The sequence below is a fragment of the Chiloscyllium punctatum genome, chromosome 7 (genome assembly GCF_047496795.1).
Source record: "Chiloscyllium punctatum isolate Juve2018m chromosome 7, sChiPun1.3, whole genome shotgun sequence".
Taxonomy (NCBI): domain Eukaryota; kingdom Metazoa; phylum Chordata; class Chondrichthyes; order Orectolobiformes; family Hemiscylliidae; genus Chiloscyllium; species Chiloscyllium punctatum.
The window spans coordinates 99370286-99396160 of NC_092745.1; the positions used below are offsets into that span (position 1 = coordinate 99370286).

A 25875-nucleotide genomic window follows, 5' to 3' on the forward strand; every position below is an offset into this window, starting at 1 on the left:
TTCAATTTAGAATGACTGTTAAGCGTCCTTTGTCTGCAGGTTGGATAACAATGTTTTTATCTTTTTTCAGTCTTTCTAGTGCTTTCTTTTCTTGTGTATTGAGTGTGTTTCCTTCCTTTTTTCTGCTTCATGTTGGTGTGACTACCTGTCTGATGGTTTGCTAGGTTTCTTCCGTGAGTTGGTTGTCTTTTAGTGTTGTTTCTAATGCTGCTAAGAAATCTTTCTTGTCTGCATCCTGGTGGTTGTAATTTAGTCCTCTTACTAAGACAGCTTTTTTAGTGTCTGTTAAGGTTGGTCAGATAAGTATTTTATCCATGCTTCCGTGTTGTCATTGTTGTTACTTTGTGTAAGTTTGTCTAGTTTTCTGTGCAGGTCTTTTTTTTTACTTTCTGTGTTTGTTGCTGTCTAATATCTATGGCTTGTTGTACTGTGTCTGTCCATTCATGGTCTGTCGCATGACTTAGTAAAGATTTTTGATGCAAAATTTCCCAGTTGTATTTATGGAGTCTGTTATGGGCATCCTTAATAATTTCTCAAAGCATTCTGCGGCCGTTTTGCACTGCTATTCATATGGCTAGTGGGGTGTTAAGGGACAGTTTGTATTGAAGACATTTAGGTCGTACCTATTTCCTTAGGCATTCGTGCAGGAAGTACAGCTGTTCGCGGGTGGCACTCTGTCAGATGGCATTCGTTTCCCAATTTCGGGCCAGTTTTAACATATTGTGCCCATAGGTCTTAGTGAGTTTTGAGAAGATTTGTGGCTCAGGTTGAGGTTTTGGATGTAGGTTTTCTCACTGAGCTGCAAGGTTCATTTCCAGACATTTTGTACCCTACCAGGTAACATCTTCAGTGGGCCTCAGGTGAAGCAATGCTGAAAATTACTGCTTTCTATTTATATGTTCGGGTTTCTTTGGGTTGGCGATGTCATTTTCTGTGGCAAAGTCACTTCCTGTTCCTTTTCTCAGGTGGTGGTAGATGGGGTCTAACTCGATGTGCTTCTTGATTGAGGTCCGGTTGGAATGCCATGCTTCTAGAAATTCTCATGTGTGTCTTTGTTTGGCTTGTCCTTGGATGGATGTGTTGTCCTAGAAGCATGGCATTCCAACCAGAACTCTATCGACAAACACACTGAGTTAGACCCCATCTACCACCCCCTGAGAAAAGGAACAGGAAGTGACTTCACTACAGGAAATAACATCACCACAGGAAATGACATCACCAACCCAAAGAAACTCAAACATATAAATAGAAAGCTGGAATTTTCAGCATTGCTTTGCCTGAGGCCCACTGAAGATGTTACCTAGTAGGGTAACGAAACATTTGGAAATGAACCTTGCAGCTCAGCAAGCAAACCTCCATCCAAAACCTCAAACCGAGCTACAAATCTTCTCAAAACTCACTTGTTCACCTTCTTCTTGAGATAATTTCTGGAATCTCTTTTACAAGTCAAGCATTCCAAACCTGGCAACTCAGTGAAAAAAGAATAGCTTCTTGCCAATGACATAAAATCTATGAGCTCTATTGCTAGGAACTTCCTTGGGATTTCTCCCACTCAGTTACTCTGTCACTAGCAGATGTGCTCGTCATAAAGAGGGTTTCTGCTGCTGTTAAGGCAGTGGAGGCAAAACATTGTCAATGAAATTCCTAACCCAAGTGAATGACAACTGGCAAATCTGTTCCACAGTAATTGCTCCCTTCCAAGAGCTAATCCAGAGTCATCTTGTCCTTATTATTAAGTGTTTTTTTTCAAAAGATATTCTTCATTCTGAATGTGATCATTAATAAGACCTTACCTTCCCATTATATTGTTCTACAAACTTTGAAGAGCATTTTTTTCTCCCCCTCTAATTTCTTTTTCAAATATGAGATCATCATTCATTAATAGCCCACAGTGCTCTTGGTGCTCTGAACATTCCCATTAGAGAATGATTTTTTTTCTCTAAAAATGTATTTCTTCTGTTGAGCCAATTAGGTGAGAACACTGGCCAGCTCTGCACTTGAAATCATCTGCAAACCTTTTTCAGTCTCGAAGGCTTGACAGCATTGTGTGATTGCCAATGAGGCTTTTAGGTCAGGAGTCTCTTTGAGGTAGTTGGGCTCCTCCAATTCTCATTTAACTTTGATCGGGTTCGAGTTTCTTTGGTGCTCAACATTAAGCTTCACCTGGGCATTCTGTATTCCCAACATCCCATTGTTTGATCATCAAGTTGTTGATTGAGAAAACCCTTAGACGTTTCCATGGCTTGATGCAACTCCTTTGCAAAGTCTACAGTCATTTAAGCAGATTCACAAGTTCTGAGTGTTGACTTCTGACATAATCTAATTTAAACGCAAGCATATTCTTTCTCCTGTCTAGATTTTTATCAGATACTTGCAGTTGTTTACTTGAGGGACTTGCTCCAAGGCTTGATGCTTTTTAAAAAAAAGTATCAAATTCATGTTGGTGCTCTCTGAGCATGATTATAAAAATGCCTTGCATACAGTTAGCTTTTACCAATAGAGCTGGTGCATCATCCCGTCTGCCTGAAGCTTCAATATCTATGAGTCCTTGCAGGAATGCTGAGACCTCTTTAATAATTTAAGATCCCTTTCTAACTCCAGAACCGAAGCCACCCCAGATGTTTGGAACACTGTTGGCTGTAGAAAGTTTTGAATCTTCACTTATTATTGAATAAGGCCTTCTTCCACTGCTTGACTGTAAAAATGAACTATAGTTATTCAACTTCCATCACCTGATTTTAGTACCTAAGATTTTTTTGGTGAAAGATGATTTTTTTTGTAGGCTGTTATGCTCACCTGACAAGTCCAGGCAATCCACGTGGAATATAGGAAATGATGATTTGGAGATGCCAGTGTTGGACTGGGGTGTACAAAGTTAAAAATCGCACAACACCAGGTTATAGACCAACAGGCTTAATTGTGACAACCACCTGATGAAGGAGCAGCGCTCCGAAAGCTAGTGCTTCCAATTAAACCAGTTGGACTATAATCTGGTGATGTGTGAATTTTAACAATATAGGAAACAGTTTACATTAGAATTACCATTTTAATGAGCAGGCACTAAGATGTTTATAAATTTGCTTCTCTTGCTTTCCTCACACTTGAATGAAAATTTCACATATTCTGCAATGAAAGTTTACCTATGGAGAACTCAATTTGTAAAAAGCAAATGAGCTGAGACACAGAATAGACAAACAAACCATTTTCAAACAGCTTGCTTTGGAACGGCAAAGAGAGAGAAAGAAATATAATTTGACAGGTAACAGAAAGCTGAAAGCTCTTCTCTCCCTTTCAGAAAACAACATTGAGAAAGCAACTTGGAAAAGCCATCATCCATGGAGAAATCAAGGTCATCTGTCAACTCCAGCACTCTGCCCTAACGATTCAGCTGTTCTCACTCTGCAACTCAAGAACTTTGAACTACAGCTGTCTTTACCCTTCCTATCTGGCTAGGCACATGCCTCCTCACTGTTTGATGTCACATTTATTATAGACATTTCCAAGACAGAAGGTAATACAATTCTTCTTTTTTTCACTCAAGAAAATCTTGAAATGGGTCTCTTCATTTTGATCTAGTTAACCAAGCTACAACTGAAATGGGACAACTGCATGCCAAACTTTGCTTGGCAACCGACGAAGTTCTGGTTAAAAAGAAAGGGGTTGCTTACCCCTCCCTGCTTGGTTATAACAAATATCAAGGCTTCAATTATTTGTGCCTATTCGTTGCATTTACCCTGCACCACTGGCAGATCCTTTACCATCAGCTGCGTTGTCTGTAACCTTGTTTGTTGTTTGTCATGTTCACATCTCACAGATGTGGAAGTGCAGCTGACAGCTGCTGAAACCACAGGACGTCATCCTCCTTCTGCTTCCCTGTGATGTGCCATTCTTCATGACAAGGAGGGTTTTTTTCCCTTCTAACTGTGGTTGTAGTTGCCATTGTTGCATGTCCTTTTGAACAGTGATGCCCCAATTCAAGAGATCAGCAAGATCTAGAACTTCTACCTCCTCAATTAACGTGAGTGGTGGGTTTTTCTCTACCTGACCATCCTGAAAAAGCAAACTAAAGTCTAGAACCCTCTCAGGTAACTGGTTACTCTTATCTTTTCTCACTTCCTCTTGCAGCCTCTCTTTTAAGAGTAAAGGATGCTCTGCATTATCTTCTTGTAGTCTTCAGCTGGAGAGTCTCAACGAGAGAGTGAGTCCTGTGTACTGAGTCAACTCCAGTGTCTAATCAAAAATAGTCAAAGCAAATGATGTAAGATGTTTCAAGACCTTTCTTCCATTGTAATGAAATGCAGCATGCTTTGGTCCTCTCAGCTTGTATTCTCTTTAGCTTCTTGCTCCCTTTCCTTTGCTGCCAATGCATCTCTATACTATGCTTATGACATGCTGTAACATTAGCTGGGCCAACCTCCTGCACATGGAGTCTCTCTGTGTTGTTGCTCGCACCCTATTTGTTTGTCAAGTTTCTGCAGCTGAACCTTTTTAAAGTACTCCCCATCTTGGTAAAGGTTGGTAATCTACAGTCATTTTCTATTCACCGTGGCCGCTTTTTTAGATTTACTTTTGCTTGTTATATTGTTAGCTGTGGACTTCCTCTCTTGCTTTTTCAGCTTCCTGGTGTTTTTTTTCCTCTCCTGTCTGTGACCTTGATGGGCCTTGATGTCAGTCAACTACTTTTTCTTGTCACTGCTGGGCTTCTGTACAGGTTTTTCCACCTCTTATAGAGACAGAGTCGACAGCATGGAAACTGACCCTTTGGTCCAACTAGTCCATGCCGGCCATGTTCCCAAACTAAACTAGTCCCACCTGCGCTTCGCCCATATCCCTCCAAACCTTTTCTATTCATGTACTTATCCAAAAGTCTTTTAAATGTTGTAAAACTGTACCTTCATCCACCATTTCTTCTGGCAGTTCATTTTACACACGAACCACTCTCTGTGCGAAAAAAGTTGCCCCATGTCCTTTTCAAATCTTTCTTCTCCCATCTTAAACTTATGCCCCTAGTTTTGAACTCCCCCACCTTAGGGAAAAGACCCTTGTCATTCAACTAGTTTATGCCCCACATGATTTTATAAACCTCAGTAAGGTCGCTCCTCCAGCCTCTCTTTATAATTCAAACTATCCATTCCTGGCAAAATCCTGGTCTATCATTTTTGAACCCTCTCCAACTTAGTAATATCCTTCCTAATAGCAGGGTGACCCGTTCTGCACAAAGTACAACAGACAAGGCTTCATCAATGGATAACCTCAACATGACATCCCAAATCCTATACTCAGAAGTTTGAACAATGAAGGCAACTGTGCTAAACCCCATTCAAAACCACCCTGTCTACTCTGGCACAAATTTTAAAGAACTATGTACCTGAACTCAAAGGCTCTCTGATCTACAACACTACCCAAATCCCTACCATTAATTGTATAAGTCCTGCCCTTGTTTGCTTTACCAACCAGGTGGCATGGTGGCTCAATGGTTAGCACTGCTGTCTCATAGTGCCAGGGACCTGGGTTCAATGCCCATCTCAGGTGACTGTCTGTGTGGAGTTTGCACATTCTCCCCGTGTCTGCGTGGGTTTCCTCCGGGTGCTCCGGTTTCCTCCCACAGTCCAAAGATGTGCAGGTCAGGTGAATTGGCCATGCTAAATTGCCCGTAGTGTTAGGTAAGGGGTAAATGTAGGGGTATGGGTGGGTTGCGCTTCGGCGGGGCGGTGTGGACTTGTTGGGCCGAAGGGCCTGTTTCCACACTGTAAGTAATCTAATCTAATCTAATAACTTTCTTCACTCAGGGTGGATTGCTAGAATGGCCTCACACTTCACCTTTGGAATTTGCTGTCTTTCTCTGCATCTCTTCAGGCGCTCCTTGTCATTTGCCTCTAGTTTCGTGGGCCTGGTCATTGTTTCTATAATTTTATGTAGATAAATGATTTGAAGTTGGGCACCACGTGTAGTGTGTTAAACTTTTGGATGACACTAAGATGAGTGGTAGAGCAAAGTTGGCAGAGGGCTGTGAAACTTTGCAGAGGGACATGAATTGTTTGAGTGAGTGTGCAAAGGTCTGGCAGATCAAGGACAATGTTAATAAATGTGAAGCTATCCATTTTGGTAGGAATAACAGTAAAAAGGACTATTACTTAAATGGTAAAAAATTGCAGCATGCTGCTGTGGGTGTCCTTGTGCATGAATCATAGCGGGTTGGTCTGCGGGTACAGCAGGTAATTAAGGCAGAAAATGGAATTTGTCCTTCATTGCTGAAGGGATTGAGTTTAAAAGTAGGGAGGTTATGTTGCAGCTATACAGGGTGCTGGTGAGGCCACACCTGGAGTACTGTGTGGAGTTTGATCTCCTTACTTGAGAAAGGATGTAACGTGCTGGGGTGCAGAGGAGGTTCACCTCCCTCATCCCCAGCACCTCCAAACCTATTACATAGCTATTATTTTAAATTTGAAAAATCACAGACCTGAAACATTAACATTTTCTCTCTCTACAGGTCCAGCCTAACTTGCAGGGTGTTTCCAGTAACTTCAGCTTTCGTTATAGCAGTAATCATGGCCTCAAACCCCACTGGAAATGTCCCTGGTAGCATGTACAGCCACATGAATGATTAAACCAGGGCTTCATACAGCTTGGAATAGGGACTTCTGTCAGAGATATAAAGCAATTGCCTTGTATGGGTGCCCCTTCGTTACAAAGAGTTGCACTCAGGAAGTGCTTAATTATTCACCTTGACAGTCAAAATTCTAGGCATAAATTGTCATTAAGAAGTGACTGATGCTTTTGTACCAGACAAGCTAACTCAACAGCACTAAAAAAAAAAGCCCTTTAATATACGGCTTGTTTGAATTGAAATGTGCTTCACAGTGGGGTATAATAGGGCAATTGTTTGGCAGTTAGGAAGCGACACTGCAGAATTACTGAACGACTGAAGCATTTGCCCACTTCTTTCCCCGTGATCAGCATACTCGCAGGCATCTTTTCTCTCTCTGCCAACTATCTGCTCCAACATAGTTAAAAGCTTGGAAGGCAGAGGGGATAAAAAGACTAATCAAATTGGATGTAATCAAATTGATATCAATGATACAAAGTGACAGGATTTAAGACAATTCCTTGGTTTGCGCATCTGGGCAAATGCAGGATTTTATGGAGGAAACTTGCAAGTGAAATTATTTTCAAAATAAATCAATCATGACTGGGGAACACCATGATGCAAAATTTCCCATCCATAGGAAAGTTACACAAGGAATTGGATGGATGCAAGACAAGTGGAGTTTGCGTTGTCCACTATGAGACCAGTCAACGACATTATTCATAATTTAAATTCAATTTGTCAAATAGCAACTTTCAAATAGAAGGGGATTGTCATCCAGTAATAAGGTTAAAATTTCAAAGGGGAATTTAGTTTTTAGTTTTAGTTTTACTCACTGACTGTCCTGGGAAATCTAATATTGCACTTACTTACATAGGTCTAACATTCCTCAAATGACATTAACTTACCTCAAATCAGCTTAATATAAGAGAACAAATTACTGACCAATATAAGATTCCAGTTTTTTTACATATACAATAGGGGTGGCCACACAATTTTACAGTAATTCATTCCCTTACATATATTTTAATCATATTTTTATTCCGTTCTATTAATAACATATGAATTCAGGTCCCAGGACAAATTTTATTGATTGGCTTTAAATTTCCCAACAAAGAAGTTGTATTATGCAGCACTCCTTGTGACAGGAACATCTGCAAAGTTTACATTCAATTTCTTTATCAGAAGGGAAATTTACTGCCAGGAATACTAAATATTTCAATGGGCAGGTTGGTGAGGGCTTAATTTGAATAATAATTGCCAATGAACAAGGGATTCTATTATAGCACAGTCTCAGTGAAGCTCTTGTCATGTCTGCACCCTGTAGGAGTGCTGCCTTTAAACTGAAGATGTAATTACTTTGCCAAGTTTATTCTCTAAAAATACTGTAAATTGAGAATTAGTGTCCTTCTCCTGTATAGCTCTCTTTATAATGATTTTGTCAAAGTTTTGGGTGTTATTTGGTCAGCTTATGTTAACAGTTTCAGAGCACAATCAGCAGTATCAGTTCTGTGAAGGTGCTTTTTGCCTTCCTTGGCTTCAGTCTGTAATATGTCACCCTGTTTATCTTTTTATTCACTCACAGGATGAGGGCATTGCAGGCTAGGCCAGCATTTATTATTACTAATTGCCCAGCAGAGTCAACCACATTGCTGTGGATCTGGAGTCACATGTAGGCCGGACCAGGTAAGGATGGCAGTTTCCTTCCCTAAAAAACATTAGTGAACCAGATGGGTTTTTCCTGACAATCTACAATGGTTTCATGGACACTACTGGACTGGTTACTTGTTATATGCCAGTCTCTTAAGGCCACTGGATGCCAATACATAAAATGGAGACACAAATGTAACAATGTTTGGACATGCAATACATATAGTAGTTTGTACTGAGAGATCTGTGTGCATAGTCAGTGAATGCCTTTCCCAAATATGAAATGTTTCTGACGTGCTGTATCATCTGAACCACCAGTTACTGCTGGAATTTGTGTGCCATGCTTAAAACAATTACTACTTATTATTCATTCAACTGTAACTCCTGGTTACCCAATATTTGTTCTGTAGTCATGCCTAGGTCTCAGTTATTTTTTATGAGACACTCCCTTGTATCCTTTCTTTTTTAACTGTGGTACTTTGAATTTGCATGCTTCAATGCATTTTTGATTACTGTACTGTTTTGCAAAACAGCACCAAGGGAGACAGGCCAAGTGATATATTAAAATATGAAAGATGCATGCACTTATTTCCTATTATGCATGTAATTCTTTAGGACTAGGTATCAACTCAATGTAGATCATTCATATTCAAGGGTAATGCAAGAGTCGACCAAAGATCCAGACACCTGCTACTGAGGTCAATTTACCCTCTAGTGCAGGTACTTGAACCTGGGCCTCCTCTCTGAATCACTGTTATTGTGTATTTATTACATTGTTATTGTGTAGTTATTCAGCCCATTTATCAGGCACCACTTCTTCAAATGAGCATCTTTGCTTCATACGGATCTCTTGTTTCTCCATATACCCTTGCACACTATTTCTATCCAAATAATCATTTAATATCATCTGAAATACATCAATTCTCTCTTGAATGCCTCAAAAAAATAAGAACTCTACACCCGTGCCACAACAGCCCTAGATGACAATGATTACACCTTGATGTACTCACTGACTGGGCAAATATATGATTTTCAACCAGAGAAACCTGGTGTGGTCAAATGAGGAGAGGTCAAACAGGGAGGCAATTTGACTCCCCATCACCTTATCAAAGCATCGTACTAAAATCTCAATGGTAACCTGGAACAATAAGATGTAGATTTACTGGTCTCTATTAACTGGTGTATCTGTTGTATGACAGTGTTGTACAAGATGGTCCCTTGAAGAATGAACCAGGACATGCAAATTAAATTACAAAGGTAGTCTCGCTCCTGCAACAATAAATGGATGACTAGCAATATGACACTGTCAGTGGTTTCTGACTATCGATCGTAGTTTTGCCAAAGGTCCAGGGCAGCTCGTGGGTATTAAGTCTAGCATTGCAGTGAGTTCCATTAGTTGTTGTCTACAATATTTATTAACGAAGCTAAATATTGAGGATGGTTCATTGTCAGTAACAACCATTATCTCACCTGAATCCAAATTTGTCCATTGCAATGGCAAAATGTCGTGGCTGGTCATAGCAGTGGTACAGGTTTCTGTCATCCATAGGAATCAAGTCCACATCACTGAATACAAAACAGTCATATTCTTCATCCTTCAGCACTTCTATGTAGCCAATATTCAGCAACTTTGCTCGGTTAAACATGCCTTCCCCGTGCTGCGAAACAACAAAAACATAGAAATACATGTAAGATATACAACTCATGTATGTGAACTCAGAGATGGCAGACAGGTTGTAAGTACAGACAACAATAAATAAATTGAAATATTTCATAAGGTATTGATACGATCTTGAAGTATTGATGGTGATTACAATTTGTTGTGAACATCCTGTAAATAGTGGGCATTCACAAAGTTCTATAACTTGTTCCATTTAAATGTAATTGGATATACAAGGGAACTTCGATTATCCGAACGTGTTGGGCGAGCACTATATCGTTTGACTAATTGATTATTCGGTTAATCGATTAAATGCCTTTCCTCTGGGGCTCAAATTTTTTAATAGTCTGCTCCCTGTTCAGGAGACTGCAGCAGCAGCACATGGTGCACGAGGCCCCTCCCCCGCCCCGCCCCCATCTGACACCGCCTCCAACCTCGTGCAACGTCTCCCCTGCCCCCAAATCTGTGCAACACCTCCCCTGCCCCCGAAGCCTCCCACGTCCCCCGACACCTCCCCCGCCCCCCCCAACGCCTCCCCGCCCCCATGCCTCCCCAGCCCCCAACGCCTCCCCCATCCCCAATGTCTCCCCCGCCCCCAACACCTCCCCGCTTCAAGCCCGTGCAACACCTCCCCCACCCCCAACATCTCCCCCACCCCCAACACCTCCCCACCTCAAACCCTGCAACACCTCCCCTGCCCCCAACACATCCGCGCCTCAAACCCGTGCAACACCTACCCCCGCCCCCAAAACCACCCCAGACCCGTGCAACACCTCCCCTGCCCCCAAAACCACCCCAGACCCGTGCAACACCTCCCCTGCCCCCAAAACCACCCCAGACCCGTGCAACACTTCCCCCGCCCCCAAACCTGTGCAACATTTACCCCCGCCCTAACACCTCCCCGCCCCAAATCCCGTGCAACACCTAACCCCACCACCAACACCTGCCGGCCTCCAAACCCATGCAACACCTCCCCCACCCCGAACACCTAACCCTGTGCCCAACACCTCCCCCCAACCCCAAACCCATGCAACACCTCCCCCACCCCAACACTTTCCCCCGACCACAAACCGGTGCAACACCTCCCCTGCCCCCCACACCTTCCCCCGACCCCAAACCGGTGTAACACCTCCCACCGCCCCCAACACCTACCCCACCCCCAACACCTACCCCTGACCCCAAACCCATGCAACACCTCCCACTGCCCCCCAACACCTATCCCATCCCTAAACACCTCCCACCACCTCCAAACTCGTACAACACCTCCGCGCCCCAACACCTACACCCGCCCCCAAACCTGTACAACACCTCCCTGCCCCAATACCTCCCCCCACCCCCAAACCCGTACAATACCTCCCTGTCCCAACACCTACACCTGCCCCTAAACACGCACACCTCCCCCCACCCCAACACCTCCCCCGCCCCAAACACGCCCGACACCTCCCCCTGCCCCCAACACCTCTCCCCGCCCCCAAACCTGTGCAACACTTCCCCGCCCCAAACACACACATCTCCCCGCACCCAAACACCTCCCCCCGCCCCAAACCCGTACAACATCTCCCTGCCCCAACACCGACACCCGTCCCCAACACCTCCCCCACCACCAGCACCTCCACCTGCCCCCAACACATCCCCCACCCCCAGACCTGTGCAACACCACCTCACCCCCAGCACCTCACCCCCCTCCCCCCCAACACCATTCCCGCCCCCAAACACGTGCAACAACTCCCCCAGCCACAAAACCTACACCCACCCCCAACACCTTCCCCTGCCCCCAAACACGCACAACACCTCCCCCCGCCCCCAAACACCTCCCCTGGCCCTAAACACGCACAACACTTCCCCCTGCTCCCCAAACACCTCTGCCCACTCCCAAACACCACCCCTGATCCCAAACACACGCAACACCTCCCCCGCCCCCAAACACTTCCCCCCACCTCCAACACCTCCCTTGCCCCGAAACACCTCCCCCTGCCCCCAACACACACACCTCACCCTGCCCCCAAACACCTCCACCTACCCCAAACACCTCCCCCTGCCCCCAAACACCTCCCTCTGCTCCCAAACACCTCCCTCTGCTGCCAAACACCTCCCCCCGCTCCCCAACACTCACCTCACCCGCCCCCAAACACCTCCCCCGCCCCAAACATCTCCCCCGTCCCCTAACACCTCCCCCCACCCCCAAACATCGCCCCTCACCCCCAAATACCTCCTCCCACCCCCAAACATCGCCCCCTGCCCCCAAACACGCACAACACCTCCCCCTCTCCCAAACACCTCCCTCTGCTCCCAAACACCCTCCTTTGCCCCCAAACACCTCCCCCTACACCCAACACACACCTCCCCCTGCCCCCAAACACCTCCCTCTGCCCCCAAACACATCCCCCTGCTCCCAAACACATCCCCCTTCCCCCAAACACGCACACCTCCCCCTGCCCAACACGTACCTCCCCGCCCCCAAACACCTCCCCCACCCCCAAACACCTCCCCCCACACCCAAACATCTCCCCCTGCCCCCAAACACGCACAACACCTCCCTCACCCCCCAACACCTCCCACCACCCCCAAACATCTCCCCCTGCCCCCAAACACGCACACCTACCCCTGCTCCCCAACACACACCTCACCCGCCCCCAAACATCTCCCCCACCCCCTAACACCTCCCCTCACCCCCAAACATCTCCCCTCACCCCCAAACACCTCCCCCCACCCCCAAAAACGCACAACACCTCCCCCGCTCCCAAACACCTCCCTCTGCTCCCAAACACCTCCCTCTGCTCCCAAACACCTCCCTCTGCTCCCAAACACCTCCCTCTGCTCCCAAACACCTCCCTCTGCCTCCAAACACCTCCCACTGCCCCCAAACACCTCCCACTGCCCCCAAACACCACCCCCTGCCCCCAAACACGCACACCTCCCCCTGCCCAACACGCACCTCCCCCGCCCCGTAACACCTCCCACCACCCTCAAACACCTCCCATCACACCCAAACATCTCCCCCTGCCCCCAAACACGCACAACACCTCCCTCGCCCCCCAACACCTCCCCCCACCCGCAAACACCTAACCCTGCCCCCAACACACACGTCCCCCTGCCCCCAAACACCTCCCCCTGCCCCCAACACACACCCCCCGCCCCCAAACACCTCCACCAACCCCCAAACACCTCCCTCTGCCCCCAAACACCTCCCTCTGCTCCCAAACACCTCCCTCTGTCCCCAAACACGCACACCTACCCCTGCTCCCCAACACACACCTCACCCGCCCCCAAACACCTCCCCGCCCCAAACATCTCCCCCGCCCCCTAACATCTCCCCTCACCCCAAACACCTCCCCCCGCCCCCAAACACGCACAACACCTCCCCCGCTCCCAAACACCTCCCTCTGCTCCCAAACACCTCCCTCTGCCCCCAAACACCTCCCCCTGCACCCAATACACACCTCCCTCTGCCCCCAAACACCTCCCTCTGCTCCCAAACACCTCCCCCTGCCCCCAAAAACCTCCCTCTGCCCCCAAACACCTCCCTCAGCTCCCAAACACCTCCCCCTGCCCCCAAACACCTCCCCCTGCCCCCAAACACCTCCCCCTGCACCGAACACACACACCTCCCCCTGCCCCCAAACACATCCAACTACCCCCAAACACCTTCCCCTGCCCCCAAACACGCACACCTACCCCTGCTCCCCAACACACACCTCACCCGGCCCCAAACACCTCCCTCGCCCCAAACATCTCCCCCGCCCCCTAACACCTCCCCCCATTCCAAAACATCTCCCCTCACCCCCAAACACCTTCCCCCCACCCCCAAACATGGCCCACTGGCCCCAAACACGCATAACACCTCCCCCGCTCCCAAACACCTCCCTCTGCCCCCAAACACCTCCCCCTGCACCCAACACACACCTCCCTCTGCCCCCAAACACCTCCCTCTGCTCCCAAACACCTCCCTCTGCCCCCAAACACCTCCCCCTGCACCCAACACACACCTCCCTCTGCCCCCAAACACCTCCCCCCGCCACCAAACCTGTGCAACAACTCCCCCACCCCCAGCACGTCCCTCGCCCCAAACACTTTTCCCGCCCCCAAACACACACAACACCTCCCCCCGTCCCCAACACATCCCACCGTCCCCAATCACGCACAACATCTCCCCTGTCCCCCCAACACCACCCCTCACCCCCAAACACCTCTGCCCCGCACCGCCAACATGTACAACACCTCCCCCTCCCCCAAACACTAACCCCGCACCCTCAACACCTACCCCCGCCCCAAACACCTCCCCTTGCCCCCAAACACCTCCCCTTGCCCCCAAACACATGCCACACACCCCTGGCCCCAACACTTGCCCCAACCCCCAAATACCTCCCCCCGCCCCGAACACCTTCCCCATCCCCAAACACCTCCCTCTGCCCCCTAACACCTTCCCCACCCCCAAACACCTCCCTCTGCCCCCAACACCTTCCCCACCCCCAAACACGCACAACACCTCCCCCACCCCCAATCATCTCCCCTAGCCCCCAAACACCTCTCCTGCTCCCAAACATGCACAACACCTCCCCGTCCCCAACACATTCCTCTAACCCCAAACACAACACCTCCCCCGCCCCCAAGTACCTCAGCCTGCCCCCAAACACGCACACCTCCCCCTGCCCCCAAACACCTCCCACTGCTCCCAAACACCTCCCCCCACCCCAAACACCTCCCCGCCCCCAAACACCTCCCCCGCCCCCAAACACCTCCCCCCAAACGCACACAACACCTCCCCACACCCCCAAACAACTCCTCGTCCCCAAACACCTCCCCCCACCCCCAAACATCTCCCCCGCCCCCAAACACCTCCCCCCAAACACACACAGCACCTCCCCCGGTCACCAACACCTCCCCACACCCCACCAACACTCCCCTCACCCCCAAACACCTCCCCTGCCCCCAAACACCTCCCACCACCCCCAAACATATCCCCCTGCCCCCAAACACCTCCCCCTGCTCCCAACACCTCCCCCTGCCGCCAAACACCTCCCCCTGCCCCCAAACACGCACAGCACCTCCCCCGCCCTCAAGCACCTCCCCCTACCCCCAAATACCTCCCCCTGCTCCCAATCACTTCCCCCGCCCCAAACACCTCCCACAACCCCCAAACACCTCCCATCATCCCCAAACACCTCCCATCACCCCCAAACATCTCCCCCTGCCCCCAAACATGCACAACACCTCCCCTGCTCCCCAACACCTCCCCCTGCCACCCAACACCTCCCCTGCCACCAAATACCTCCCCCTGCTCCCAAACACCTCCCACCACCCCCAAACATCTCCCCCACCCCCAAACACGCACAACACCTCCCTCGCCCCCCAACACCTCCCCCCACTCCCAAACACCTCCCCCCACCCCCAAACACCTCCCCCTGCCCCCAAACACACACACACCTCCCCCTGCCCCCAAACACCTCCACCTACCCCCAAACACCTCCACCTACCCCCAAACACCTCCCCCTGCCCCCAAACACCTCTCCCTGCCCCCAAACACCTCCCCCCACCCCAAACATCTCCCCCGCCCCCAAACACCTCCCCCGCCCCCAAACACCTCCCCCCAAATGCACACAACACCTCCCCACACCCCCAAACATCTCCCCGCCCCCAAACACCTCCCCCCACCCCCAAACATCTCCCCCGCCCCCAAACACCTCCCCCCAAACACACACAGCACCTCCCCCGGTCACCAACACCTCCCCACACCCCACCAACACTCCGCTCACCCCCAAACACCTCCCACCACCCCCAAACATCTCCCCCTGCCCCCAAACACGCACAACACCTTCCCCTGCCCCCAAACACGCACAACACCTTCCCCTGCCGCACAACACCTCCCCCTGCCCCCAAACACCTCCCCCTGCACCCAACACACACCTCCCCCTGCCCCCAAACACCTCCAACTACCCCCAAACACCTCCCCCTGCCCCCAAACACGCACAACACCTCCCCCGCTCCCAAACACCTCCCTCTGCTCCCAAACACCTCCCCCTGCCCCCAAACACGCACACCTACCCCTGCTCCCCAACACACACCTCACCCACCCCCAAACACCTCCCTCGCCCCAAACATCTCCCCCGCCCCCTAACACCTCCCCCCATTCCAAAACATCTCCTCTCACCCCCAAACACCTCTCCCCCACCCCCAAACATGGCCCACTGGCCCCAAACACACACAACACCTCCCCCGCTCCCAAACACCTCCCTCTGCCCCCAAACACCTCCCTCTGCCCCCAAACACCTCCCTCTGCCCCCAAACACCTCCCCCTGCCCCGCCCTCAAACACCTCCCACCACCCCCAAACACCTCCCCCCACACCCAAACAAATCCCCCTGCCCCCAAACAAATCCCCCTGCCCCCAAACACGCACAACACCTCCCTCGCCCCCAACACCCCCCACCCCCAAACATCTCCCCCTGCCCCCAAACACGCACAACACCTCCCCCTGCCCCCAAACACGCACAACACCTCCCCCTGCCCCCCAACATCTCCCCCTGCCCCCCAACATCTCCCCCTGTCCCCCAACACCTCCCCCTGCCCCCAAACACGCACAACACCTCCCCCTGCCATCAAACACCTCCCTCTGCACCCCAACACCTACCCCTGTCCCCAAACACGCACAACACCTCCCTCTGCTCCCAAGGACCTCCCCCTGCCCCCACACACCTCCCTGGCCCCAAACACCTTCCTCTGCCCCCAAACACCTCCCCCTGCCCACAAACACCTCCCTCTGCTCCCAAACACCTCCCTCTGCCCCCAAACACGCACACCTCCCCCTGTCCCCAAACACCTCCACCTACCCCCAAACACCTCCCTCTGCTCCCAAACACCTTCCTCTGCCCCCAAACACGCACACCTACCCCTGCTCCCCAACACACACCTCACCCGCCCCCAAACACCTCCCCCGCCCCAAACATCTCCCCCGCCCCCTAACATCTCCCCTCACCCCCCAAACACCTCCCCCCACACCCAAACACCTTCCCCCGCCCCCAAACACGCACAACACCTCCCCCGCTCCCATACACCTCCCTCTGCTCCCAAACACCTCCCCCTGCACCCAACACACACCTCCCCCTGCCTCCAAACATCTCCCCCCGCTCCCAAACACGCACAACACCTCCCCCTGCCCCCAAACACTTCCCCCTGCCCCCCAAATCCTCCCCCTGTCCGCATCCACGCACAACACCCCCCCCTGCCCCCAAGGACCTCCCCATGCCCCCAAACACCTCCCTGGCCCCAAACACCTCCCTCTGCCCCCAAACACCTCCCCCTGCCCCCAAACACCTCCCCCTGCTCCCAACACAGACACCTCCCCCTGCCCCCAACACACACACCTCCCCCACCCCCAAACACCTTCACCTACCCCCAAACACCTCCCCCTGCTCCCAAACACGCACACCTACCCCTGCTCCCCAACACACACCTCACCCGCCCCCAAACACCTCCCCGCCCCAATCATCTCCCCCGCCCCCAACACCTCCCCCCACCCCCAAACACCTCCCCCCACCCCCAAACACCTCCCCCGCACCCAAACACGCACAACACCTCCCCTGCTCCCAAACACCTCCCTCTGCTCCCAAACACCTCCCCCTGCACCTAACACACACCTCCCTCTGCCCCAAACATCTCCCTCTGCCCCCAAACACCTCCCCCTGCACCCAACACACACCTCCCTCTGCCCCCAAACACCTCCCTCTGCCCCCAAACACGCACCTCCCCCGCCCCCAAACATCTCCCACCACCCCCAAACACCTCCCACCACCCCCAAACACCTCCCCCAGCCCCCAAACACGCAAAACACCTCCCCCTGCGCCCAAACACCTCCCCCTGCTCCCAACACCTCCCCCTGCCGCCAAACACCTCCCCCTGCCCCCAAACACGCACAGCACCTCGCCCGCCCTCAAGCACCTCCCCCTACTCCCAAATACCTCCCCCTGCTCCCAAACACTTCCCCCGCCCCAAACACCTCCCACCACCCCCAAACACCTCCCATCACCCCCAAACATCTCCCCCTGCCCCCAAACACGCACAACACCTCCCCTGCTCCCCAACACCTCCCCCTGCCACCCAACACCTCCCCCTGCCCCCAAATACCTCCCCCTGCTCCCAAATACCTCCCACCACCCCCAAACATCTCCCCCGCCCCCAAACACGCACAACACCTCCCTCGCCCCCCAACACCTTCCCCCACTCCCAAACACCTCCCCCCATCCCTAAACACCTCCCCCTGCCCCCAAACACACACACTCCTCCCCCCGCCCCCAAACACCTCCACCTACCCCCAAACATCTCCCCCTGCCCCCAAACACTCCCCCTGCCACCAAACATCTCCCCCTGCCCCCAAACATGCACAACACCTCCCCCTGCCCCCCAACACCTTCCCCTGCCCCCAAACACGCACAACACCTCCCCCTACCCCCAAACACCTCCCCCTGCCCCCAAACACCTCCCTGGCCCCAAACACCTCCCTCTGCCCCCAAACACCTCCCCCACCCCAAACATCTCCCTCGCCCCCTACACCTCCCCCCACCCCCAAACATCTCCCCTAACCCCCAAACACCGCCCCTGCCCCCAAACAAGCACAACACCTCCCCCGCTCCCAAACACCTCCCTCTGCTCCCAAACACCTCCCCCTGCCCCCAAACACGCACACCTCCCCCTGCCCAACACGCACCTCCCCGCCCCCAAACACCTCACCTGCCCCCTAACACTCCCACCACCCCCAGACACCTCCCCCCACACCCAAACGTCTCCCCCTGCCCCCAAACATGCACAACACCTCCCCCTGACCCCCAACACCTCCCCCTGCCCCCAAACACCTCCCACCACACCCAAACATCTCCCCCTGCACCCAAACACGCACAACACCTCCCTCGCCCCAACACCTCCCTCCACCCCCAAACACCCCCCCGCTCCGAAACACCTCCCCCTGCCGCCAAAAAACCTAATCCTGCCCCCAACACACACACGTCCCCCGCCCCCAAACACCTCCCCCTGCGCCCAACACACACCCCCCCACCCCCAAACACCTCCACCTACCCCCAAACAACACCCCCTGCCCCCAAACACCTCCCTCTGCTCCCAAACACCTCCCTCTGCCCCCAAACACGGACACCTACCCCTGCTCCCCAACACACACCTCACCCGCCCCCAAACACCTCCCCCGCCCCCTAACATCTCCCCTCACCACCAAACACCTCCCCCCACCCCCAAACACCTCCCCTCGCCCCCAAACACGCACAACACCTCCCCTGCTCCCAAACACCTCCCTCTGCCCCCAAACACCTCCCCCTGCACCCAACACACACCTCCCTCTGCCCCCAAAAACCTCCCCCTGCCCCCAAACACCTCCCTCTGCCCCCAAACACGCACACCTACCCCTGCTCCCCAACACACACCTCACCCGCCCCCAAACACCTCCCTTGCCCCAAACATCTCCCCTGCCCCCTAACACCTCCCCCCCTTCCAAAACATCTCCCCTCACCCCCAAACACCTCCCCCGACCCCCAAACATGGCCCACTGCCCCCAAACACGCACAACACCTCCCCCGCTCCCAAACACCTCCCTCTGCTCCCAAACACCTCCCTCTGCCCCCAAACACCTCCCTCTGCTCCCAAACACCTCCCCCCGCCCCCCAAAACCTTCCCCCGCCACCAAACCTGTGCAACAACTCCCCCACCCCCAGCACGTCCCTCGCCCCAAACACTTTTCCTGCCCCCAAACACACATAACACCTCCCCCCGTCCCCAACACCTCCCACCGCCCCCAATCACGCACAACATCTCCCCTGTCCCCCCAACACCGCCCCTCGTCCCCAAACACCTCTGCCCCGCACCGCCAACATGTACAACACCTCCCCCTCCCCCAAACACTACCCCCGCACCCTCAACACCTACCCCCGCCCCAAACACCTCCCCTTGCCCCCAAACACATGCCACACACCCCTGGCCCCAACACTTGCCCCAACCCCCAAATACTTCCCCCCGCCCCGAACACCTTCCCCATCCCCAAACACCTCCCTCTGCCCCCTAACACCTTCCCTGCCCCCTAACACCTACCCCACCCCCAAACACCTCCCTCTGCCCCAAACACCTCCCTCTGCCCCAAACACCTCCCTCTGCCCCAAACACCTCCCTCTGCCCCCAACACCTCCCTCGCCCCCAAACACGCACAACACCTCCCCCACCCCCAACACCTCCCCCTGCCCCCATACACATCCCCCTGCCCCCCAACACCTCCTTGGCCCCAAACACCTCCCTCTTCCCCCAAACACCTCCCCTTGCCCCGAAACACCTCCCTCTGCCCCCAACACACACACCTCCCCCTGCCCCCAAACACTCCCTCTGCTCCCAAACACCTCCCTCTGCTCTCAAACACCTCCCCCTGCTCCCCAACACACACCTCACCCGTCCCCAACACACACCTCACCCGCCCCCAAACACCTCCCCCGCCCCAAACACCTCCCCCCATCCCCAAACATCGCCCCCTGCCCCCAAACACGCACAACACCTCCCCGTCTCCCAAACACCTCCCTCTGCTCCCAAACACCTCCCCCTGCCCCCAAACACCTCCCCCTGCTCCCAAACACCTCCCCCTGCTCCCAAACACCTCCCCCTGCCCCCAAACACCTCCCCCCACCCCAAACATGCACAACACCTCCCCCGCTCCCAAACACCTCCCTCTGCTCCCAAACACCTCCCTCTGCCCCCAAACACCTCCCCCTGCCCCCAAACACGCAACCTCCCCCTGCCCAACACGCACCTCCCCCGCCCCCAAACACCTCCCACCACACCCAAACATCTCCCCCTGCACCCAAACACGCACAACACCTCCCTCGCCCCCCAACACCTCCCCCCACCCCCAAACACCCCCCCGCTCCGAAACACCTCCCCCTGCCGCCAAAAAACCTAATCCTGCCCCCAACACACACACGTCCCCCGCCCCCAAACACCTCCCCCTGCGCCCAACACACACCCCCCCGCCCCCAAACACCTCCACCTACCCCCAAACAACACCCCCTGCCCCCAAACACCTCCCTCTGCTCCCAAACACCTCCCTCTGCCCCCAAACACGGACACCTACCCCTGCTCCCCAACACACACCTCACCCGCCCCCAAACACCTCCCCCACCCCCTAACATCTCCCCTCACCACCAAACACCTCCCCCCACCCCCAAACACCTCCCCTCGCCCCCAAACACGCACAACACCTCCCCTGCTCCCAAACACCTCCCTCTGCCCCCAAACACCTCCCCCTGTACCCAACACACACCTCCCTCTGCCCCCAAAAACCTCCCCCTGCCCCCAAACACCTCCCTCTGCCCCCAAACACGCACACCTACCCCTGCTCCCCAACACACACCTCACCCGCCTCCAAACACCTCCCTTGCCCCAAACATCTCCCCTGCCCCCTAACACCTCCCCCCCTTCCAAAACATCTCCCCTCACCCCCAAACACCTCCCCCCACCCCCAAACATGGCCCACTGCCCCCAAACACGCACAACACCTCCCCCGCTCCCAAACACCTCCCTCTGCTCCCAACACACACCTTCCTCTGCCCCCAAACACCTCCCTCTGCCCCCAAACACCTCCCCCCGCCCCCCAAAACCTTCCCCCGCCACCAAACCTGTGCAACAACTCCCCCACCCCCAGCACGTCCCTCGCCCCAAACACTTTTCCTGCCCCCAAACACACATAACACCTCCCCCCGTCCCCAACACCTCCCACCGCCCCCAATCACGCACAACATCTCCCCTGTCCCCCCAACACCGCCCCTCGTCCCCAAACACCTCTGCCCCGCACCGCCAACATGTACAACACCTCCCCCTCCCCCAAACACTACCCCCGCACCCTCAATACCTACCCCCGCCCCAAACACCTCCCCTTGCCCCCAAACACATGCCACACACCCCTGGCCCCAACACTTGCCCCAACCCCCAAATACTTCCCCCCGCCCCGAACACCTTCCCCATCCCCAAACACCTCCCTCTGCCCCCTAACACCTTCCCTGCCCCCTAACACCTTCCCCACCCCCAAACACCTCCCTCTGCCCCAAACACCTCCCTCTGCCCCCAACACCTCCCTCTGCCCCCAACACCTCCCTCTGCCCCCAACACCTCCCTCTGCCCCCAACACCTCCCTCTGCCCCCAACACCTCCCTCTGCCCCCAACACCTCCCTCGCCCCCAAACACGCACAACACCTCCCCCACCCCCAATCATCTCCCCTAGCCCCCAAACACCTCTCCCGCTCCCAAACATGCACAACACCTCCCCGTCCCCAACACATTCCCCTAACCCCAAACACAACACCTCCCCCGCCGCCAAGCACCTCAGCCTGCCCCCAAACACGCACACCTCCCCCGCCCCCAAACACCTCCCACTGCTCCCAAACACCTCCCCCCAACCAAACATCTCCCCCGCCCCCAAACACCTCCCCCCAAAAACACACAACACCTCCCCACACCCCCAAACATCACCCCGCCCCCAAACACCTCCCCCCGCCCCCAAACACCTCCCCCCACCCCCAAACATCTCCCCCGCCCCCAAACATCTCCCCCGCCCCCAAACACCTCCCCCCAAACACACACAACACCTCCCCCGGTCACCAACACCTCCCCCCACCCCACCAACACTCCCCTCACCCCCAAACACCTCCCCCGCCCCCAAACACCTCCTACCACCCCCAAACAACTCCCCCTGCCCCCAAACACGCACAACACCTTCCCCTGCCCCCCAACACCTCCCCCTGCCCCCAAACATGCACAACACCTATCCCTGCCCCCCAACACCTATCCCTGCCCCCAAACACCTCCCCCTGCCCCCAAACACCTCCCCCTGCACCCAACACACACACCTCCCCCTGCCCCCAAAAACCTCCAACTACCCCCAAACACTTCCCCCTGCCCCCAAACACCTCCCTCTGCCCCCAAACACGCACACCTACACCTGCTCCCCAACACACACCTCACCCGCCCCCAAACACCTCCCTCGCCCCAAACATCTCCCCCGCCCCCTAACACCTCCCCCTATTCCAAAACATCTCCCCTCACCCCTAAACACCTCCTCCCCACCCCCAAACATGGCCCACTGCCCTCAAACACGCACAACACCTCCCCCGCTCCCAAACACCTCCCTCTGCTCCCAAACACCTCCCTCTGCCCCCAAACACCTCCCTCTGCCCCCAAACACCTCCCCCTGCCCCCAAACACGCACACCTCCCCCTGCCCAACACGCACTTCCCCCGCCCCCAAACACCTCCCACCACCCCCAAACACCTCCCACCACCCCCAAACACCTCCCCCTGCCCCCAAACATCTCCCCCTGCCCCCAAACACGTACAACACCTTCCTCGCCCCCCAATACCTCCCCCCACCCCCAAACACCTCCCCCCACCCCCAAGCACACACAACACCTCCCTCGCCCCCCAACACCTCCTTCTGCCCCCAAACACCTCCCCCTGCCCCCAAACACCTCCGCCTGCCCCCAAACATCTCCCTCTGCTCCCAAACACCTCCCCCTGCCCCCAAACACCTCCCCCTGCCCCCAAACACGCACACTTCCCCCTGCCCCCCAACACACACCTCCCCCCTCCCCAAACACCTCCCACCACCCCCAAACACCTCCCACCACCCCCAAACGTTTCCCCCTGCCCCCAACCAATTCCCCCTGCCCCCAAACACGCACAACACCTCCCTCGCCCCCCAACACCTCCCCCTCCCCCGCCCCCAACACCTCCCCCAGCCCCCAAACACACACACCGCCCCCTGCTCCCAAATACCTCCCCTGCTCCCAAACACTTCCCCCGCCCCCAAACACCTCCCATCACCCCCAAACACCTCCCATCACCCCCAAACATCTCCCCCTGCCCCCAAACACGCACAACACCTCCCCTGCTCCCCAACACCTCCCCCTGCTCCCAAACACTTCCCTCGCCCCCAAACACCTCCCACCACCCCCAAACACCTCCCATCACCCCCAAACATCTCCCCCTGCCCCCAAACACGCACAACACCTTCCCCTGCCCCACAACACCTCCCCCTGCCCCCAAACATGCACAACACCTATCCCTGGCCCCAAACACCTCCCCCTGCCCCCAAACATGCACAACACCTATCCCTGCCCCCAAACACCTCCCCCTGCACCCAACACACACACCTCCCCCTGCCCCCAAAAACCTCCAACTACCCCCAAACACCTCCCCCTGCCCCCAATAATGCACAACACCTATCCCTGGGCCCAAACACCTCCCCCTGCCCCCAAACATGCACAACACCTATCCCTGCCCCCAAACACCTCCCCCTGCCCCCAAACACCTCCCCCTGCACCCAACATACACACCTCCCCCTGCCCCCAAAAACCTCCAACTACCCCCAAACACCTCCCTCTGCCCCCAAACACGCACACCTACACCTGCTCCCCAACACACACCTCACCCGCCCCCAAACACCTCCCTCGCCCCAAACATCTCCCCCGCCCCCTAACACCTCCCCCCATTCCAAAACATCTCCCCTCACCCCCAAACATGGCCCACTGCCCTCAAACACGCAAAACACCTCCCCCGCTCCCAAACACCTCCCTCTGCTCCCAAACACCTCCCTCTGCCCCAAACCCCTCCCTCTGCCCCCAAACACCTCCCTCTGCCCCCAAACACCTCCCCCTGCCCCCAAACACGCACACCTCCCCCTGCCCAACACACACCTCCCCCGCCCCCAAACACCTCCCACCACCCCCAAACACCTCCCACCACCCCCAAATAACCTCCCCCTGCCCCCAAACATCTCCCCCTGCCCCCAAACACGTACAACACCTTCCTCGCCCCCCAATACCTCCCCCCACCCCCAAACACCTCCCCCCACCCCCAAGCACACACAACACCTCCCTCGCCCCCCAACACCTCCTTCTGCTCCCAAACACCTCCCCCTGCCCCCAAACACCTCCTCCTGCCCCCAAACACCTCCCTCTGCTCCCAAACACCTCCCCCTGCCCCCAAACAACTCCCCCTGCCCCCAAACACGCACACTTCCCCCTGCCCCCCAACACACATCTCCCCCCTCCCCAAACACCTCCCACCACCCCCAAACGTTTCCCCCTGCCCCGAAACAATTCCCCCTGCCCCCAAACACGCACAACACCTCCCTCGCCCCCCAACACCTCCCCCTCCCCCGCCCCCAACACCTTCCCCAGCCCCCAAACACGCACACCGCCCCCTGCTCCCAAATACCTCCCCCTGCTCCCAAACACTTCCCCCGCCCCCAAACACCTCCCACCACCCCCAAACACCTCCCATCACCCCCAAACATCTCCCCCTGCCCCCAAACACGCACAACACCTCCCCTGCTCCCCAACACCTCCCCCTGCCACCCAACACCTCCCCCTGCCACCCAACACCTCCCCTGCCCCCCAACACCTCCCTCTGCCCCCAAACACCTCCCTCGCCCCCCAACACCTCCCCCGCCCCCCAACACCTCCCCGTCCCCAAACACGCACATCTCCCCCTGACCCCCAACACCTCCCCCTGACCCCCAACACCTCCCCCGCTCCCAACACCTCCCCCGCCCCCAACACCTCCCCTGCCCCCCAACACCTCCCCTGCCCCCCAACACCTCCCCCACACTGGGCAACACCTTCCCCACCCCCAACACCTACCCCAAACCATGCAACACCTTCCCCACCCCAACCCCGTGCAACACCTCCCCCACTGCCAAACCCATGCAACACCTCCCCGACCCCAGCACCTCCCCTGCCCCCAAGCCCATGCAACACCTCCCCCACCCCCAATACCGCCCCCAAACCGTGCAACACCTCCCCCGACCCCAAACCCGTGCAACACCTACCCCCTGCCCCAACACCTCCCCGCCCCCAAACCCATGCAACACCTACCCCGCCCCAACACCTACACCACCCCCAATATCTACCCCGCCCCAATCCCGTGCAACACCTACCTCGCCTCAA

The 25875-nt window shown here is 55.1% G+C and overlaps 1 protein-coding gene across 3 annotated transcripts in view; it reads right to left on the reverse strand.

Annotated features, from left to right (window-relative positions):
• Nucleotides 1-25875, reverse strand: part of b4galt2 (UDP-Gal:betaGlcNAc beta 1,4- galactosyltransferase, polypeptide 2) — a 486872-nt gene that overhangs the window by 84152 nt on the left and 376845 nt on the right. For all 3 annotated transcript variants that reach the window (XM_072574427.1, XM_072574425.1, XM_072574426.1), the window contains one exon: nt 9707-9894. In XM_072574427.1, coding sequence (XP_072430528.1) covers nt 9707-9894 — 188 coding nt within the window. The remainder of the gene's footprint in view (nt 1-9706; nt 9895-25875) is intronic.